At 38.5% G+C, this 20,080-nt stretch overlaps 1 protein-coding gene across 2 annotated transcripts in view; it reads right to left on the bottom strand.

The window, feature by feature from the left end:
* Positions 1-20,080, bottom strand: part of LOC134344044 (tyrosine-protein kinase TXK-like) — a 49,666-nt gene that overhangs the window by 3,474 nt on the left and 26,112 nt on the right. For both annotated transcript variants that reach the window (XM_063043188.1, XM_063043187.1), the window contains 9 exons: positions 19,449-19,503; positions 15,609-15,688; positions 13,819-13,952; positions 12,425-12,499; positions 9,706-9,877; positions 8,250-8,466; positions 5,395-5,459; positions 2,729-2,847; positions 1,612-1,769 (listed from right to left, as the gene is read on the bottom strand). In XM_063043188.1, the coding sequence (XP_062899258.1) occupies positions 1,612-1,769; positions 2,729-2,847; positions 5,395-5,459; positions 8,250-8,466; positions 9,706-9,877; positions 12,425-12,499; positions 13,819-13,952; positions 15,609-15,688; positions 19,449-19,503 (1,075 nt within the window). The remainder of the gene's footprint in view (positions 1-1,611; positions 1,770-2,728; positions 2,848-5,394; positions 5,460-8,249; positions 8,467-9,705; positions 9,878-12,424; positions 12,500-13,818; positions 13,953-15,608; positions 15,689-19,448; positions 19,504-20,080) is intronic.

Here is a 20,080-nt window from a genome sequence, read left to right as displayed (position 1 = left end):
AAATCGATGCGGACTCCATTTAAAACCCAATTTCCATTTTTAGTTCTTGAATGACTCTGCCATTTTGTTTTACAAACGGGAAGGCAACAAATGTACTGGAGAAGCAGGATACTGGGGAAGAATTTAGTCTCTGAGAAATGCACATCCTAATCTTTGCAGACCCTGTGCTGGTTGTGTTGTTAATACTCACACGAAGTTAAAGGAGACATGAATACAGAAAGAATTCTTCTTAAGTAACTGCTACAGATAGAGTGTTTCAAATATAGTAAAACCTAATGTTAAGAATCCTACAGTTGTACAAATTTTCATAAGAAATATGGCTTAAGTATGGGTGAAAACTAAAATCATTATTCCCTAATAATTTTTCAATACACTTGTCTATTGTATCAAAACACTTTCCTTAAGTAGATTGAACATTTTCATTGTGTATCATAATTTAAATTAAGCAAATAGTTAAGACTAGCATTGGACTCTCAGTAGATTTCTCATTGTTTGAAGTATAAGCATGCTTTATATTTCAAATTCATAAAATCATTTAATATAGCAAATACTTAAACCCCAAATTCTAAGGCCCCAAAATCCATTAGCATAAATTCAGAACTTCTAAAAGTTCCCCCACCTTCAAGCTGTGAAGAAAAGGCTGGGGTAGTGGAATTATTCTGCAAGGTTACTTCTTCAATGCCACTACATTAACCGCACACCTAACCCCACTCTTTATCAAATGGTCTTCCAGAGCAGCACCATGCATTACCAGAAGGAAACTTTAGAAGGCCTGACAATTTGTTTTGCTTTTCAATCTTAATGGAAAACTTTAGGCTTCCTCTAGAAAACAGTAGGTGATCTTTTGGATTGATAAACTTTTTTTGTTCCCCCCCCCCACACACACACTTTTCTTTCTCCCTAGGCCTCCTGTCCCATGATCCTCTCATATCCCTTTTGCCAATCACCTGTCCAGCTCTTGGCTCCATCCCTCCCCCTCCTGTCTTCTCCTATCATTTCGGATCTCCCCCTCCTCCTCCCACTTTTAAATCTCTTACTAGCTCTTCTTCCGGTTAGTCCTGATGAAGGGTCTTGGCCCAAAACGTCGACTGTACCTCTTCCTAGAGATGCTGCCTGGCCTGCTGCGTTCACCAGCAACTTTGATGTGTGTTGCTTGAAATTCCAGCATCTGCAGAATTCCTCGTGTTTGAGCTTTTTTTGTTAATGTTTTGGTTTTACATACCGACACTGGGGAACTCATGAGCTCTTAACTGATCCCCCTAGGACACTTAAATATAGAATGAAAGGTTCCAGTATTCTCCAGAAATGTCCCATTAACAGTGACAACTGTTACCTGTTATCTACCTGTATTACTTTCAAGAGGATTTTGGTTTGAGTGAAGTTCAAGAGAAACTGAGTGGTCCCTTCAACTTCAAGATTTTTTTTTTGTGGAATTTCTTTATTCGCCTCATCTAAGCTCAAGAAGTTACTGAACGTTTATATATATATAATTAATTAATTACGATGTCACTGCTTAAAAGGAAAGCAGGTGAAACTATACTGATTCAAATGAAGACAGCTTGATGTTGCCAAGGTGAAAATAGTGCAGGTAGGGATGCAATTGGAACAAACCTCATGCCAGCAGCTGTACATGATCTGATACACAATAGTTGATGCAAGGGATGGCCGGTAAAGCCGTTGTCCTCGTGAAATCTCATTAACGACCTCAGTGTTTGATTTATTCTCAAAGGGTATTCTACCTTCAGTATAAACTTCCCACATAAAAACACCTAAAGAGAAAAGGAGCAAAAATAACACAGGGTTAACAGGGAAATATCCAAGAAGTCTCTTAAACTCATCCCAATAGAGGCAAGATAATGGAGAAGTGCACTTGTTTTGTCCTTTTGCCACATCCTAAGCAACAAGGCTGAGGCCAGTTCTGGAATAGAACCGGCAAAGAATGTTTCTCTCACATTAGTAGCAAATCAATCCTTGTTTACTGTAAGTAAATCCTGCTTCCTATTATTGGTTTTAATTAACTTGGAAAATTATTTTAGGTTCACATTTTCTTCTGTGTCATTTAACATAATCTAGATTTATCATATCCACCAAAGTTGCCTTTTTCTTGAGGTTAAGTAAAAAAAATCTCCAATCTGCCCTGTGATATTGACAAAGACAATGCATTATGAATACCTATGCAACATTTTTCAGATTCTGTCAATCATAAATGAAGACCTGGGCAACATTTTTCAGATACTGTCAACCTAAATACAAATAGAAAATGCAGGAAACCATCTCTGGACAGGTAACGCAATACCTGTCTAGAGAAAGAGAGTTGGCAGTCTAGTCTGCACAGTTGATTCCAGTCCCAGTGAGTATTTCTAGCATCATAAGAATAACTAAGCAGGCTCCAAGGATTAAATACTTGTTGTATCTTAATAATCAGAACTGCTCAGTGTGAAGACTTGCTACCTTAGAATGTTATAATGGATGCATAACATTGATCAGAAAATTTGGCCACTTAGATTAGAATTGTACTCTTTTTCTAATTGCCACACTACCCTGATATATTGAGTGCCACGTGCTATCACTACCAGCTTTCCTTCAACCTCACTCTCAGCTCTTTTGACGTCACTCAGGGAGAACATAACAAGTCACCCATTCTTTAGAGGTGTGATTTTTTTTTCCCTTTTATACATTTCAGTTTTCTTCAGCAGCTAGTTCATTGAATAAGAAGAAAACATCTTACCAAATGACCAGACATCTGATTTACTGCTGAATTTAGAAAAGTGGAAGACCTCAGGTGGTGACCATTTCACAGGAAACTTGCAGCCTGTGGAGCTGGTGTATTCATCATCAAGGACATACCTAGAAAATAATCATTGTGGATTTTAAACACTTTTAGTAGAACACTAATCACATCACAGTTCAGGTAATGAACTCAGAATTTTTTTCCAAATTGTATATTTATTTAATTGCAGCACCTTTAAGTTCACTGTACATAAATTAGCCAACGTTTAACAGTGATGTCATTAAAATGCTAAAAAAAAATCATTAATCTTTTTTTTAAACCCTGTTTTTTTATGCAATTGCTAAGGTTACACCAGACAAGAAAGAGAATTGGCAGGTAATTTTCTTTCCCCAAAGTGGCCTATTACATTTCTACTCAGAACAAGTAACAAACCAAATGGATTAAATAGATCTAAGAGACAATCCTGTGCCTTCTTAAGGAGAGAAGGTTAAAAGTACAGGCAGTTTCTGGATTTTGTAAAGGTTTCATTTCAGAGAACTGTCCATATGTTGATTCCTCCATAAGTCAGAAATAATTATTTGTTATAATGATCCATAATGTCTCACTCTACGTACATTTTCTATGGTTCTTTCACGTCATTGAATAATAACCCATAATTAAACTAATGGAATATATACTACATCTCGTTATTAATGAATACCATGAATCAATATATTGTCATTTTGATGTATTTGAAAAATGCTTCAAAAATATATGGAAGAATTTGCATAAAATCGATTTCCATCGTAACTTGGGGAACCTGGGGCAGTTCTGTATACTGGTGGGGTTATCTTGCTTACCAAAATGTATCTATTTCTGGCTTAAAATATTCAAACGTTGCTTTTACCACAATTTTAGGAAGAAAGCTCAAAAGATCTTATGAGAGCAAAAAAATATAGCCTCATCTCTGGACTAGTTTGCTCATCCTTTATTTTTAAACATTTACTGGGTTCTCCACATGCACCCTGTCATCATCAACATCTTCTGTTTCATTCAAGTTCCCTCTCATTTTTCCAAATACCAGAAGGTAAAAAATCATCTGTCCAATTTTTTCTCCCGAGATTACCCATCCATTCCAGGCATTCATCCAATAAATCTTCCCTGAACTGCTTCTAACAGATTAACACTTTTCCTTAGATCAATGCAATGGAGCACTCCAGATGTGGTCACCAATATCCTATGTCACTGAAGAATAATTTAGCTAATTTGGAATTCAATTTCCCTTGTGGGAAATTAGAACATTCTGTTCATTTTCCTAATTACATACTGTAGTTGCATATCAGCCTCATGTGCTATTGAATCTCAGAGCTCTGTGATCTCTGAACTTTTAGATTATATTTCTTTATTTTAACTTTCCTTTGAAAAATGGACTATTTCACATTTTTCCACAACACACTGCACATGTTAAATCTTTGCTCACTTACCTAACCCATCCACTGTATCTCCCTTTTCAGTCCTGTAACCTCTTTTGATATCTGGTACAGAAGTCCTTATTTTGCCAAAATTAGCAGTTACACATTCATTACTTTCTACTAATCTCTTGTGTATCTTTGTTGATCTGTTTTTTCTCCCTTAAAAGTGACATTATCTCCAAACTTAATAACTTTACTCTGTAGCAGTATATGGAATAGCAGTTTGCAGTTGACAGTGGTATTTAAAGTTCATAATAACTAACATTTACACAAAAATGAATAACTATTTCCTTTTAGTGTTGAGTGCTTCTTAGGAAATGATTTTTTTAAAATAACATCCGGCCTTTACTTTTCTGCATCTACATCTACATTTACAAACAGACACCACATCAGAGACATTATCAAGTTGTAAACTGGTGTTAAACTCTCCACATTGAGGAAATGTGCGTTACTGTGGATAAAGAGCTGCACCAGGGTCTGTTTATACAGCATCTTAAGAGTAGTGAATTATCCTAAAATACTTCACAGAAACACTTTTGAATAAAATAGACAAGTACCTAATGAACATCATGCTTGTGTCACTCTAATAAGCTTCCAGCACAAAAGACTTCCTGTGACCATGTAATTAAGCACATTCACATGTGCTCTGACCTCAAGACCGCACATTTTTGGTGTGCTTAAATTTCTGGGTAAATATTTTACCAAGTGCTTCCAACCAAAGTTTATTTAGTGATATCAATAGCTACAAAGCATTTGAGAGACCTAAAGGGTTACAAACTGATATGAAAGGCAAAGTACTTGATTTGCTTTCAATGGTGTACTTTTAATGTGTTGATAATTTCCTAAATCAAGAATTATTTCCAACCTTATTGCTAGATAAATATCTCATGGTTCTATCCCATTTGCCACATTTTTAAAGGATAAAATGGCCCATGGAAATTGTTGCTCAGAGACATTGGCAAGAAGGCAAAAACTAGTCTGTATCATATTTTGTTACTGGTATACTACACATTATTCATTAAATGACACATGAAAGATAACAATGACCACATCTTATATTTCTGATTACTTTAATGTCTACAATTTGTGGTAACCTTGTTACATTATTCCCTTCAAAGACTCCAGCAATGCCATCATTTAATAAGAGGTTTGTAAATAATTTGATGAAAATGTAGACTTAAGTTGACATTCCAGATGTGATAAATAACTTACCTGGCCATTCCAAAATCAGATACCTTGACCACATTCTTGTCACTGACCAAGCAGTTTCTGGCAGCCTAGTTAAAAGAAGAAATTAAAAGATGAATTTCATAGTTATTAACAGGTTTACTCTTGGTTATGAATTTTATTAATCTAATTTATTGGACTCACAAGGAGTATCCTGGAGGATGGCTTGAAGCTGAAACCTCCGGCAATTTTAAAGGGCATGAAAAGGGAAGTCTGATGTGCCAGAAATGAGGAGGCTGATGATAAGAGATGTTATGAAGAGTTGTGTAGTGACTGAAGAGAGTGAACTCTGACTAATTTCGGAGTTAGGAAGGGAAGATTATAAGACCTTAAAACATCTGAGCAGAATTAGGCCACTTTTGGCCCACTGACTCCACCATCTATTGCAGCTGATTTATTTTCACACCCAACCCTATTCTCCTGCCTTCTTCCCGTAACCTTTGACACCCTACTAATCAAGAATCTATCAACCTCCACTTTAAATATGCCCAATAATTTGGCCTCCACAGCAGAATGTGGCAATGAATGACACAGATTAACCACCTTCTGACTAAAGAAATTCCTCCTCATCTCTGTTCTAAAGGGACATCTATCTATTCTAAAATTATTCTCTGGTCCTAGACTCTTCTACTATTGGAAACATTCTCTCCACATTCAATCTATCTAGGTCTTTTAATATTCGGTAGGTTTCAATGAGATATCCCCTCATTCTTCTAAACACCAGTGAGCACAGGCCCAGAGCTATTAAATGCTCCTCATATGTTAATCTTTTCATTCCTGGAATCATTCTTGTCAACCTCTTCTGGACCCTCTCCATGCCAGTGCATCTTTTCTTAGATAAGTGCCCAACACTGTTCACAATACTCCAGGTGCAATCTGACCAATGCCTTATAAAGCCTCAGAATTACATCCTTACCTTTATATTCTAGTCTTCTCGAAATGAATGCTAACATTGCATTTGCCTTCCTTACCACCAGTGCAACCTGCCCTTTAGGGAATCCTGCACAAGGACAACCAAGTCCTTTGCACCTTTGATTTTTGAATTTTCTCCATGTTTAGAAAACAGTCTGCCTTTATTCCTTCTACCAAGCTGCATGATCATACACTTTCCAACACTATATTCTATCTGCCACTCTTTGCCTATTCTCTCAATCTGTCTAAGCTCTTCCTTATTCCTCAGCCCTATTTGCCCCGCTGCCTATCTTTGTACCATCCACAAACTTGGCCAGAAAGCCGACTATTTCATCATCTAAATCATTCACATTTAATGTGAACAGAAGCGGTCCCAAGACTAACCCCTGCAGAGCACCACAGGTCACTGGCAGGCAAACGGAATAGACCCCCTTTATTTCCAATCTTTGCTTCCTGCTGGTCAGCCAATCTTCTACCTTCAGACCTTTCATCTTCCCAAGCACTTTCTCCTTAGAAATAGCAACAACACTCACTTCTACCCCCTAACACTGTCAAAATTCTTGCACACCACCGATGTCTTCCATAGTGAAAACTGATGCAAAATACTTAAGTTCCTTCACCATTTCTTTATCCTACATTATTGCCGCCTCAGTAGTCCAATATCCACTTTTTTCCTCTTCATATATTTGATAAACATTTGGTATCCTCTTTTATATTATTCCCTTCATATTTAAACTTTTCTCTCCTTGTGACCTTTTGTTGCCTTCTGTTGATTTTTAAAAGCTTCCCAATCTTCTAACATCCCACTGATTTTGTTATATTATATCCCCTCCTCTTTGCTTTTAAGCTGTCTTTGACTTCCCTTGTCAGCCACGGTCATCTCATCCTCCCTTTAGAATACTTCTTCATCTTTGGAATACGGTATATCTATCTTCCGAATTGTCCCCAGAAACTCCAGCCATTATCATTCTGCCGTCATCCCTACTTGTGTCCCCTTCCAATCAACCCTGGCCAAATTTAAAGATCATCTTGGATAATCCCCTATGTACCATAAGGTTCTAGACAAAGGGAAGGAAATGGGACCATATTGGATAGACAGGTGGGGTTTGTGCAGACTGATCACCTTCCGTGCCAATATTTCCCTATGATTTTGTGATTTTAAAATCCAATATATTATATTGACTGCTGAAGGGTCTCAACCTGAAACGTTGACTGTACTCTCTTCCATAGATGCTGCCTGGCCTGCTGAGATCCTCCAACATTTTGTGTGCGTTGCTAACAGTTTTGAAGTGCAGGTTCTTTATTTACCCAAGAGTCACTCTTTTCTTTCTCGCAGGTAGACAGCTTTCCCAGTTCCTGTCAAGAACTTAATGCTACAAAATCTTAACAGAAAGCTGAGGCTTGTCTTTAGCCTAAAAGTAATGTCATTGCTGTATCCATATATATTCACTGGTAGCAGGATATTAAAGTGTTAATACCAAAAGAAATATTCCAGGTAATTTCAATCTGTTGTTGAATTATGTTGTGGCTCACTGCAGGGTGATAATGGGTGTCCAAAATGGAATGTGTATTCACTGAACAGAACTGGTTTTCCTCATATTCTTCCTTCCAACACATTGAGGTAAGGAATATAATATATATAAACATCAATTTCTAAAATGTAGATTTTTAATTAATGAAGGAAATACAGAATATATGCTTTACCATAAGCATTAACTACACGTGATCTTGATTATTTGTACTAACAGTTCTGATCCTGAATATATGTAACAATAGCTACATAGGTCAAACCTGGTCAAAACTAGAAATGGTAGAATTAATGAATGTACTCAAATTCTCCAACAAGCGTTTATACTTCTTCATATTATCCCAGACAACTACTAGTCTAAACCCTTATATCAAGTTTTCAAACTTCTGGGATAACTTACCAGGTCTCGGTGAATGAAATGGTTCCTCTCAAGATATGCCATCCCTTCACACACATCCTCACAAATACCTAGTAAGGCATCTTTGTTCAGCCGGCCTTGTCTCTGTCTCATATAATTGAGTAGGCAGCCATTTTCCATGAACTCAGTAACTATACAAATTGGCTTTTGTTGTGTGCAGACCCCATAAAGTTGAACCAGATTTGGGTGAGATAATCTCCTGTGGAAAGAAAAGAGTACATGAGCAGTATGATGACATTATTAGATTAGGACACCAAGATGTAGAATTCATATAATCCTTCTGACATGCGGAATTAAGTTTAATTCAAATATCCAAGAATTTTAACAAAGATTTCAGCAAACATTTAGTGAGTTAGGCAGCATCAGTAGAGACAGAAACAAAATTAATGTTCTGTATATATCCTACTGCTATTTAACTGCATAAAATACATCACCTTGATTTACAGAAATTAAATTTCATCTGCTAATACTGTCCTCAGCTTTCTTTCTGACCTATATCCTGCAGGCTTGGACAACAGTCCTTGTCATCCACAACAGTGCCAAATTTGGTGTAGTTTACAAACCTACTCTTCATAGCTTCTGCATTCACATTGAAGTCTTTAATATACATTCAAAAAGCAAAGATGCCATCATTAAGGGACTGGTCACATACACATATGTAATGTGTATACTTCAAAAATACTTGAGTATTGGATCATACTGGATGCAAACCAGCGATCTGCTCAAGGAGGTGGAGAGGGATCAAGCAGGACTCAGGCCTCCTAAAAGTCATCCAAACAAAATAAGTTATTGGTGCATATATGCACAATTATGACACACATATATGCCTCCTTCCCCAAAAAACAGCCAACCCCATCCGAATGGAAACCAAGTACATTCTCTACTGCTCACTATTAGCTTCACTCTTGTGTGCAGATTCTGCAACTCCTTCACAGTCCCCATAATTTCTCTTTTACCATTCTGCTTTAATGTGCACAGTACCGTTGCATTAATGGACAAGTATGATGGTGGATGTTCGACAGGACTGCCTTCCTAACAACTACCTCTGCTTCCAGATTTTCCCTTGGAAGTGACAACAAATATTGAGAATGCCAGTCACAGTATGATGGGTGGCGATGTGTATATGGGTGTATTTAAGATTAGTGGCAATGATGGAATATCACCTTATTGTTATAATCATTCCTCAAAAAGTAACCCAAATCGGCATACTCCTTGAAGGGCAGAAAATCAATCTCCTCTGCTTTGCTATTTTCATACATACAAGTGTTCCCCCTCCTCTAGAGACTTGAAGCAGCTAAATAATTTAAATGCAGCCTGTCACAACAGGGAATTACATTGGAAAGGAATGCCTGTCAATTAGGCAGATCTCAGGATGTTTTTCAGGGTCAGTTTCATTATGTAGGTCGGTCTCTATGTCTATATGAGCAGTGGCACTTACATCATAACCTTAGCTTCCTCAATGAAATCCTCTTCTGACATGGCACCTTCAAAAATGGTTTTGATTGCTACTTTATGCGTAGCTCTCCATTTTCCTAGACGCACCATCCCAAATTGTCCACTGCCCAGTTCCTTCATAAAAGTCAGCTCTGATGTGTTGATCTCCCATTTTTCTGTGGGAAAAAAAGTCATCCTTAAGTCATTAATTTCTTTACATCAACCTGCTCATTATATAGTTATCAGTATGAAAATATTATGCATCTTTCTCAGTCTTCTATTTAAAAATTCAGATTTTAAAGATTTATATATTTGTCACATACACATCGAATTATACTGTGAAATGGGATGTTTACATCAAATCAAATCAGCAAGGATTGTGTTGGCAAGAATTGCCTGCTTCCGGTGCCAACATAGCATGCCCACAACTCGCTAACCCTATCTGTACGTCTTTGGAATGTGGGAGGAAACCGGAGCACCCGGAGGAAATCACAGGCAGTCACAGGGAGAAAGTACAAACTCCTCAAAGATAGCGTTGGGAATCGAACTCTGATCTGTGATCACTGGTGCTAAAATAGCATTATGCTAACTGCTAGACTACCGTTCCACCCTCACCCGGGACTTCATCTATGACTCCTCCGCTAAAGCTACTGCAGATGTGCCAAAGAATCCAAATGGATTTTCATCCTGCAACATTTATTTGTTTATTTTCATTTGGAGATATGGTATGGAAACAAGCCCTACTGGTCTAATGAGCCCTTGCTGACCAATTACCACCCATTTGACCAATTAACCTGCCAAGCGGTACGTCTTTGGAATCTGGGAGGAAATTGGAGCACCTGGAGTAAACCCAAGAGGTCATGGCAAGAATGTACAAACTCCTTAGGACAGTGGCGGAAATTGAACCCGGGTCGCTGGCACTTTAAAGCATTATGCGAACCACTACACTACCATGCCACCCAAAGTCTTTAATATGTCTTCAAGAAAAACATTGAATGGTCTTCATGAGCATTGAAGGGGGAGATTGCATGGTAGGTCATCTCTAATCAATCTTATAAAGTTTTTTGAGCAGGTTACCAGGAAAGTTGATCGAAGAAAGGCAGTGGACATTGTCTACATGGACTTTAGCAAGCCCTTTGACAAAGTGCTGCATGGGAGGCTGGTCCAGAAGGTTGAGTTACTTGGCATTCAGGATGAAGTAGTAAATTGGATTCAGCACTGGCTTTGAAGGAGAAGCCAAAGAGTGGTAGTAAATGGTTGCTGCTCTGAATGGAGGACTGTAACTAATGGTATGCTGCAGGGATCGGTGCTGGGTCTGTTGTTGTTCTTTAATGTTAGTGACTTGGATGATTATGTGGTGAACTGGATCAGCAAATTTGAGGATGGCACAAAAATTGGGGTATAATAGACAGCAAGCCAGGCTATCAAAGCTTGCATCTAGACTACCTGGAAAAATGGGCTTAAAAATAGAAGATGGAACTTAATGCAGCTGAGTGAGGTGTTGCACTTCGGGGGGACAAACCAGTATAGGACATACACAGTGAAAGGCCAGGCACTGAGGGGTGCAGCAGAACAAAGGATCTGGAAATACATACTTGCTTGAAAGTGGCATCACAGGTCGATAGGGCTTTTGAAAAATTGGTCTTCAAAATCAAAGTATTATACAGGAGTGGGATGTTATGTTGAAGTTGTATAAGACAGTGGTGAGGCCAAATTTTGAGTATGTGTACAGTTCTAATCACCAACCTACAGGAATGATATCGATGAGACTGAAAGAACACAGAGAAAATTTACAAGCACGTTGCTGAGCCTTGAGGATATGAGTTATAGGGAAAAGTTGAATAGCAAGGACTTTATTCCCTGGAGCAATGAAGAATGAGAGGAGATTTGATAGAGCCATATAGTCTATATGAGCTGTATAGATGGGGTAAATGCAAGCAGCTTTTTCTGATCCTGTGCAGTGACAGCTCCATGTCAATGTGTTGGGCCCAGGATAGATCTCCAGCACATCATCATCCACATAGACCTTGATGAAGCCAGTGGCATATTCATTTAGTCTTGAAGATGAATCCCTGAATATTGTCCAATCCACTGACTCAAAGCAGTCCTATAAGCACTCTTCCACTTCTCTTGACATACCTTCTTGGTCCTCACCACTAGTGCTGCAGTCCTTCGTCTCTGCCTATACACTGGGAGTGGAAATACAGCCAGGTGATCGGACTTTCCAAAGTGCAGGAGTGAGTTGACACGGTACATGTTCTTGATGGTCCTGTAACAGTGGCCAAGTGTGTTGGCACCTCTGGTTCCACAAGTGATATATTGGTGACAGCTTCTTCAAGCTGGCCTGACTGAAATCCCCCGCAATAATAGGGAAGGCATCAGGGTATGCTGTTTCGTGAGTGCCAATCACGGTGCTCAGCTCCTCCAGTGCCTACTTAACGCTGGCCAAGGATCTCAGCAGAAAACTCACAGATAAAATGGACAACACTTGGACTGCTAGGTATTTCATTTCGGGTGAGCAGAACTGTGACAGACATCTCCTATCCCCATTCAAGCAAAGTCCAGACTATCTGAAAGTAGCATCACTGAAAGTGGTACATAGCTAACTCTTAATTACTCAAGTTTCACTTTTTGCATTTAGTGTTTTATTATCAAGAGGAATGAGCTGTTGGATATTGGTATATAGACTAGGATACAGAGGTATATAGAATAGAATATAGTACCATAGCTGAAGCCAGCTGTAGCAGGAATGCACATTCCCATTAATCCAACAGGATATCGGAATCTTGTGATGAGGCCTAAGCAAAGATATAAAGTGGAATATTATTGCCTTAAGAACATTTATTTCTGTTCATTATGATACTGACACTTAATAAATGAAGATAGTACATTTGTAAAAAGCAATTGAAAATAGTAAGTCTGTTTGTCCTAGTCAAAATGTCACAGCAAGTTCTTATCTTGATTTCAAATCCCTGGACATCACTGAATGGATATAGCACATTCTCTTCAATAAGAATGTGGCACCTGGTATGGGCAGATGAGAGGGCCAGTGGTCTTGTATAAACAGCCACAGAGCAGAAAGGTTGAATCAGGTGAGCGGATGAAGTGCAGGGAAGTGGTGAAAGATGTCCATTGGAGGCTAGGTTGAAATCTTTGAGAAATTAGGTTGGTTGGTAAATCTGTAAGTGTGGGGGGGGGGAGGAGCTGGGGCCTTGACTTATTTGGGGATCTCAGGGAGAGATCACACATGCGGAGATGGCACACATAGAAATGGTTCTATGTCAGGGGTGAGGACAATAGGAGTAAAGGCAAGAAAAGGACTTTGATTAGGGGTCCAGACCAGTGCTGTTGCAAGATGAACCCATAGTTGTCCTGGGAGTCACCAAAATTTCCCCTAAGTGCCAAAAGGAATGGCATATGCTGATACACAACTATCACAATTTATTCCGGGAGTTGTCCAATTTATGTCCACAGTGACATGAAACAAAGGTGGATGTCATGTTTTACCTGTTGCAGCCTTTCATTGCATAACAGATGTTCAATTGTGCATCAATGTGACATCTGAACTCTAAGAGAATCCTCTGTTAGTTCACTATGGAAAATTATGCAAAACCAGTGACATCCAATCCTTCAAGGGCCAAATGTCTTGGGATAGAAGTAGGAAAAAAGCTTGTGCCAACACTCTGCTAGTTGTGCTCAAAATGTTTCACACGTTAGTTACTTTGAATTGCAGAGATAGTTGGAATATAGAAAGATCAAATGATCATTCTGAATGTGTAAGTCACAGCAGACAATAATGAGCTAAACTGGCAGGAATGAGGTATCACTGGGTGAAAGAGGAATGTTGCCTAGAGAATTACTTCTTGTTCTTTATTGAACAGCCAAATTGTCTATAATATCCAGTGGACAAGTAAACCAAGTAAACATAGTCTAAATTTAGTGCTTCATGCAAAAAAGCACCTCCAGCATTGTTACAGCCTGCTCACATTCCTAGCACTGAGTTTCCAGTGTGAGCTGAACCAGAATTAGGTATGCTATCTAGGTGATGGATGAGAAAGTACATGGAGATCACATTAACTAAATGTTTAAATGGAATTATGTTTACACTTCACCATACCTGCTGCATTGTGTTCATGATATTCAATGAGCTCAGGAATTGTATCAAACAGGTGTTTCTCCGCCACATAGTACTGCCTATGTGATGTTTGTGTCTGTTTAATGTGGTAATGTCTGACTGATCCATTTTGATCTCTGTTGGAACATACGAAAATGATCAGTAAATTTTAGTCATTCAAGTACTCTTGATTCCATATTAGATCACATAGAACATTCTCAATGGAAGGATTGGATACAAAAGGAAAAGTCCACTTTAACTTACAATAATATCAGTACTATCCACTGATCTCACCATATCAACAATACTTTAATACCCAATAGAAAAGTCAATAAGATAATCTTTTAGAAAGAAATGCCCTGTGCTTTCAAAGGAGTTAATGATTTTGCAAATACTGCTTCAATACCAAGAGTCAAATCACCATTAAGGTTACAATGTTACTCAACTTTTGATAAGAATATGAAGCTGCCTTGGGCCCCTAGCTTCACAATGTCTGAGCTTTGCACAAATGACAATACAAATAACATGCCTGAAGTTGGAAAGTCTTCAGTACTTGAAGGGAAACTGAACATAAACTGACATGTAACTAGCTTATTAACATTACAGAAATAAAAGAGGAGTCAATATGTCATTGCAAATGGAAATATTAATGTAGACCATAAGATACAGGAGCAGAATTAGGCCATTCAGCCCATCAAGTCTGCTCCACCATTCCATCATGGGTTATCTATTATCCTCTGATATTAGGCTCCCACTTAATGTACAGTATATGGTTTTGCAGTCATACAAAACCACAAAGGAAACAGCGTCAGGTCAAACAGTAATGGAAATAGACAACTTGAGAGGGTGCAAATATGAGGTCTTCAAGTGAAAAAACTAGGGCTCTGATATTTCTGCATTGTCTTTGATCAGTAAATTCCAGGTGGAGATAGAACTTCAAGCATAAAGAAATAGAGAATTTTTTTTTTAATACAAGGGGGTAGCCATTGATATGGGTCAGTGAGGGGATGTCCAATTAAACTGTAAGTGCTGATGTGCAAGAATTAAACATTTGCTGGGCTGAGCTCTAATTGACTTGGAACAAGTAGCATGTGTGATTCCCACATGTACAGTACATTTTTGCAGCTTGAGATCTCCGAGCAGAGTGATCGGTGATTGAAAACTAGGCCATAAGCTATGTTCTGCGACCCCTCCCAGAGCACCTCAGTGAAGTCCCAAGGGTCTTCACAACTGATTCTAAATGTCTCTGATTATTCTGTGTAAAAACATATTTATCTGGCATAAATTAACGAGGAATAGCATTATTAGTTATGATAAATATAATAAAAGCAAATCAGTTACATTTACCAATCTCTTCTCTGCGGGTCAGCGGCAGCTTTGAAATGAGTGGGAACACTCAATATGCCAGCTCTGGCTACATCTAGCCCAATGTGTCTGACCCATCAGCTCAGTACAATGGAGCTCAGCCCCTAGACGTGATGCTAAATTCAGCAATGGACCACGATATCAAATGTGAATCATCTAAATGTACACATGTTCTGTGCTTCCAGGCCTCAACACATACTGTAGGTATGGAATTTCAGCGCTTTCAGGAATTTCAACAGTGACCCACTCCCTGTGGTTGACAGCAGTTCTCTATTGGACTGCCAGCTTTACAATAAATTCTGGGCTTTGCTTTTGAATGCACTTTGAAACCTAAGCAAGAACAGTGAGACTCCAGAAAATATTTCTTATTTTTATACTTCCATAACTGAATTGATAAGAGTACACTGTTTTGTCAAATCATTGCTTACCCTCCAGCTTTGGTGAAAACAGATACAGTATAAATTCCAGGCTGGCTGGAGTCTCTGACAATAAAGGCCCCTTCCTTACCCTGAAGAAAATATACATGAAAAGATAGTAAATTGCTTTAAAAACCTGTGAACAGAAGATTTGGGTGATAAAATTGGATTAAGCACACTTAGTGAAAAGAAACATGAAAAAAAAGGAGTGGACCATTCAGCCCTTTGAGACTTCACCTATCAATACATTCATCTGATCCTCTAACCCAATATCACGTTCCTTCCCACTCTCTCCTCATCAACACTTCATGACTTTTGTGTTTAGAAATCCATCTAGCTCCTTCTTAAATACATTCAGAAACTTGACCTCTAATTTCTGTGGTAATGAATGCCTTGGGTTAACTGCCCTTTGAGTGAAGAAATTCTAAATGACTCACTTTATTTCCTGAGACTATGACACTTATTTCAGACCACCCTTCCAAGGAAAACATTTCTCTTACCAAAGCCTCCAGCTTGTCAAGGCTTATCAGGGTTTTGTAAGATCCATGTGACTTTGTCTAATTTTTTGGAAGCCTGGGAGTGCAGGCCCTGAAGAACTCAATCCCTCCTCACCAACACAGGAATCATTCTGGTTAATTTCAATGGCCCTCCCTCCATTACAAGTGGTTGCCTTCCTAAATTAGCAGAGCAAAACTGCAGTTAACATTCTATGGGTGCTCTCACCTAGACTTGGTATAATTGTAGTAAGATTCCTTGTTCATGCAATCAAAATGTCTTCCAATGAACGCCGATGAATTGTTTGTCTACTTAACTGCTTGTTGTACTTGACTGTAACAGAACATCCATATCCCCTTGTACATAATATTTCCTAATAGTTCACCATTTAACCAACATTTCGCCTTGCCCTACCAAGGTGAATAACTTCCACCTTGAGGGATGGACTAGGTTCTGCTTTGATTCCACCACTTAAGTTATATTCTGTCTTCTCCTACCAAAGTGAATAACTTCCACACTACTTCCCCTACCAAGGTGGATAACTTCACATGTTTATCCATGTTATTCTGCTTAACATTTGCCTGCTCACTCAACTTGAGCAAACTGTTTTGACTCCTTTTTGCTTTCTCCTCAGAACTTACAATCCTGACCAAATTCATGTCATCGACAAATTTTAAAAATTTGAAATGTGGTTCTCTCATCCAATTATGGAATAGCAGGCCTGCAAACATTACTCCAGTGGTACCCCACTTATTCCTACTCTCACATTCCTATTAATCAATTTCAATCCATGCCAAGTCATTGTCCCAAATCCCATGAATTTTCATTGAGTGATTGTGTAGGACTTCATCAAAGGTCCCTGAAGCTTCAAAATCACACATAATCAGCACATCACACAAACCAATCTTCCATCCTTGGACTCACTTTACACCGCACGCTGTCGGAGCAGTGCTGCCGGGATATTCAAGGACACGACCCACCCAACCATCACACTTTTCATCCCTCTTCCCTCCGGGAGAAGGCTCAGGAGCTTGAAGACTCGTACGGCCAGATTTGGGAACAGCTTCTTTCCAACTGTGATAAGACTTCTGAACGGATCCTGACCCGGATCTCGGCCATACCCTCCAAATATTCGGACCTGCCTTTCGGTTTTTTTGCACTACCTTACTTTCCCTTTTCTATTTTCTATTTATGATTTATAATTTAAATTTTTAATATTTACTATCAATTTGTACTCCAGGGGAGCGTGAAGCGCAGAATCAAATATCGCTGTGATGATTGTACACTCTAGTATCAATTGTTTGGCGACAATAAAGTATAAAGTATCAATGCACCATATTGTTGTTCGCGTTTTAAAATGCACCATATTCTTCTTTATCTAATCTACCAGTTACATCCTGAAAAATACTTCACCATATTTGTCAAGCATGAGTTCCTCACATAATTTGTCTAATCTTGTTAATGTTTCCCAAGTACCCTTTGTAAGAGGTTCTAGCATTTTACCTGCTACTGTTGGTAGGCTAACCAGCCAATAGGTCAGTCTCTTGTCTCATTTTTAAAAGATGAGTTTGAATTTGCTCTTCCCCAATCTACACAAATCATGTCATAGTCCATGCAGTTTGGAAAACAATTCATCCACTATTTCATCTTTTAGCAGTCCAGAATGCAAATTACCAAGTGATGGGAATATATTGTATTTCTGTCCAAGTAATTTCTCCAGCATATTATTTATTTACTGTTACTAATTTTCTAATCACAGAATGTGATCATCTCTGCATTGGAGAAATAAAATGCAGATGGGGTGACCATGTTGCAGAACACCTATGTTGCGTTACAGGGGAGACCCTGAGCTTCCCATTACCTGCCACTTTAATTCCACGTCCCAGTCCTGCTCTGAACTATCATCTGTGGTCTCTTCTACTGTTACAACAAGTCCAACACAAGCTTGAGGAGCAACACTTTGTCTTCCATCTGGGCCAATTGCTGCATTTGGGACTCAATTTTGAATTCTACAACTTCCAGTAACTTTGTTTCTGTCTAACAGTCACCTATTTATGATATTGACTCAACTAGTTAATTTTTTCCACTTTTATTGTCTTTAGCCTCTGGCACTGGAGAATATGCTCAGCCTGACCTATCCAGCTGGTCCTCCTGCTCTGCATTGTGCAATCCCTACATTATTCTAGCCCTGTTCTCCCTCTCTAACTGCTCCCATTCACTCACTGACCGGATAGCTTTACTCACAGCTTAACCGCATGATCAACCTGGTTTCACCCATTCAGGGAATCCCCCTTTGCTATCCTCACTGCAGCTTAACAAGCTTCATTTCTCTCCTTCCCTTTTCCACTGAAGGGTCATTGACCTAAAACATTAACTCTATCTCTCTTCCCACAGATATGATCTGCTGAGTAGTTCAAGCATTTTCAGTTTTCGTTTTAGTTCTCCAGCACCTGCAGTTTTTTTGATTTTCACTAATATTTTAATTAATTGTATTTCCTGTATTAGTTTGATTGACTGATTTATTTACTTCCTATTGCAAATAAAGGGGCTACGTCTATATTCACTAATCCTTTTTCTCCTTACAGACTTGCAGAGGTTTTCACAATCCATTTTACATTCCTTGCCAGTTTCACTTCAAATTCCATTTTTAGTTGCTTATGATCAATCACTTGATCCCTTTTGTTCTGAATTCTAAATGTTTTTTCAGAGTAGCCATATAAAGGTAATATTTCTGGTGACTTTACATGGCTATTCTTTCAACCTAATCCCGACCTTAATCTCAAACACAAAATGCTGGAGGAATTCAGCAGGCCAGGCAGCATCAATGGAAAAAAGTACAGTCAACATTTTGGGCCAAGACCCTTTGGCAGGACACTTCTCCATGAATGCTGCCTGGCCTGCTGAGTTCCTCCAGCATTTTGTGTCTGTTGCTTGGATTTCCAGTGTCTGCAGAACCTCTCTTGTTCCTGACCTTAATCTCTTTTATGAGGCATGTTTGGGTCACTTTTCATCAACTTGCTTTCATTAAACAAAAAGAAAAAAATATGAGTGGCTGCTGATTCACTAAGAATATATATTGCGTGATTGATGGAAATCAATTTCTTTCACTTCCTCTTGAAATTATTAACAATGCTTAAAATATAAAATTAGTCTCATAAGTGATGAAGCACAAATATATTTGCTTTTAAAATTGTAGTCCTATGTAATACACCGCACAACTGTCATGCCTTTTGCTTAACTATTTAAATTCCAAATTGAAAATAGTAGTTAAAACAATACTTTTAAAAAAATGTAACATGTAATTTCAATTTAAATACGCATCCAACATGTAATAGTTGGAAGTTTTATATACTTTACCTCTTGCCGAAGAAGCTGCTCTGCTTTGCTTCTTGTGATATTTTTACAATACCACCTGGGAGAAAGAGAAAATGCTATCATCATTATTTATATGTGTGATGTTTGGCATAGCAATATTGCATTTATATTGAAAATGACCAATACTTCTTTATTCAGCAGTTCCTCAAGTTACGAAAGGATGAATCAAAAAAGCTGAGCGAAAAGTATCATAGGCATTTCAGTACAGTGTATTCCTATGCATGTAGAATGGCATACTATTTCTTATGGTATTCCTTATAGTGGAAATCTGTTGCTTAAAACTGACAAAGTATGGAAGTATTTAGCCACACAGATTGAAACAACACTTAAGAGTCAAGTCAAGTCACTTTTTATTGTCATTTGGACCATTACTGCTGGTACAGTACACACTAAAAACAAGACAACATTTTTCAGGACCATGGTGCTACATGAAACAATACAAAAAACTTATACTGAACTACGTAAAACAACACAAAACTACACTAGACTACAGACCTATCCAGGACTGCATAAAGTGCACAAAACAGTGCAGGCATTACAATAAATAATAAACAAGACAATAGGCACAGTGGAGGGCAGTAGGTTGGTGTCAGTCCAGGCTCTGGGTATTGAGG

The sequence above is a fragment of the Mobula hypostoma genome, chromosome 3 (genome assembly GCF_963921235.1).
Source record: "Mobula hypostoma chromosome 3, sMobHyp1.1, whole genome shotgun sequence".
NCBI lineage: Eukaryota > Metazoa > Chordata > Chondrichthyes > Myliobatiformes > Myliobatidae > Mobula > Mobula hypostoma.
The sequence above is the reverse complement of the archived record's forward strand: the minus strand, read 5'-3'. Positions and strand labels throughout refer to the sequence as shown.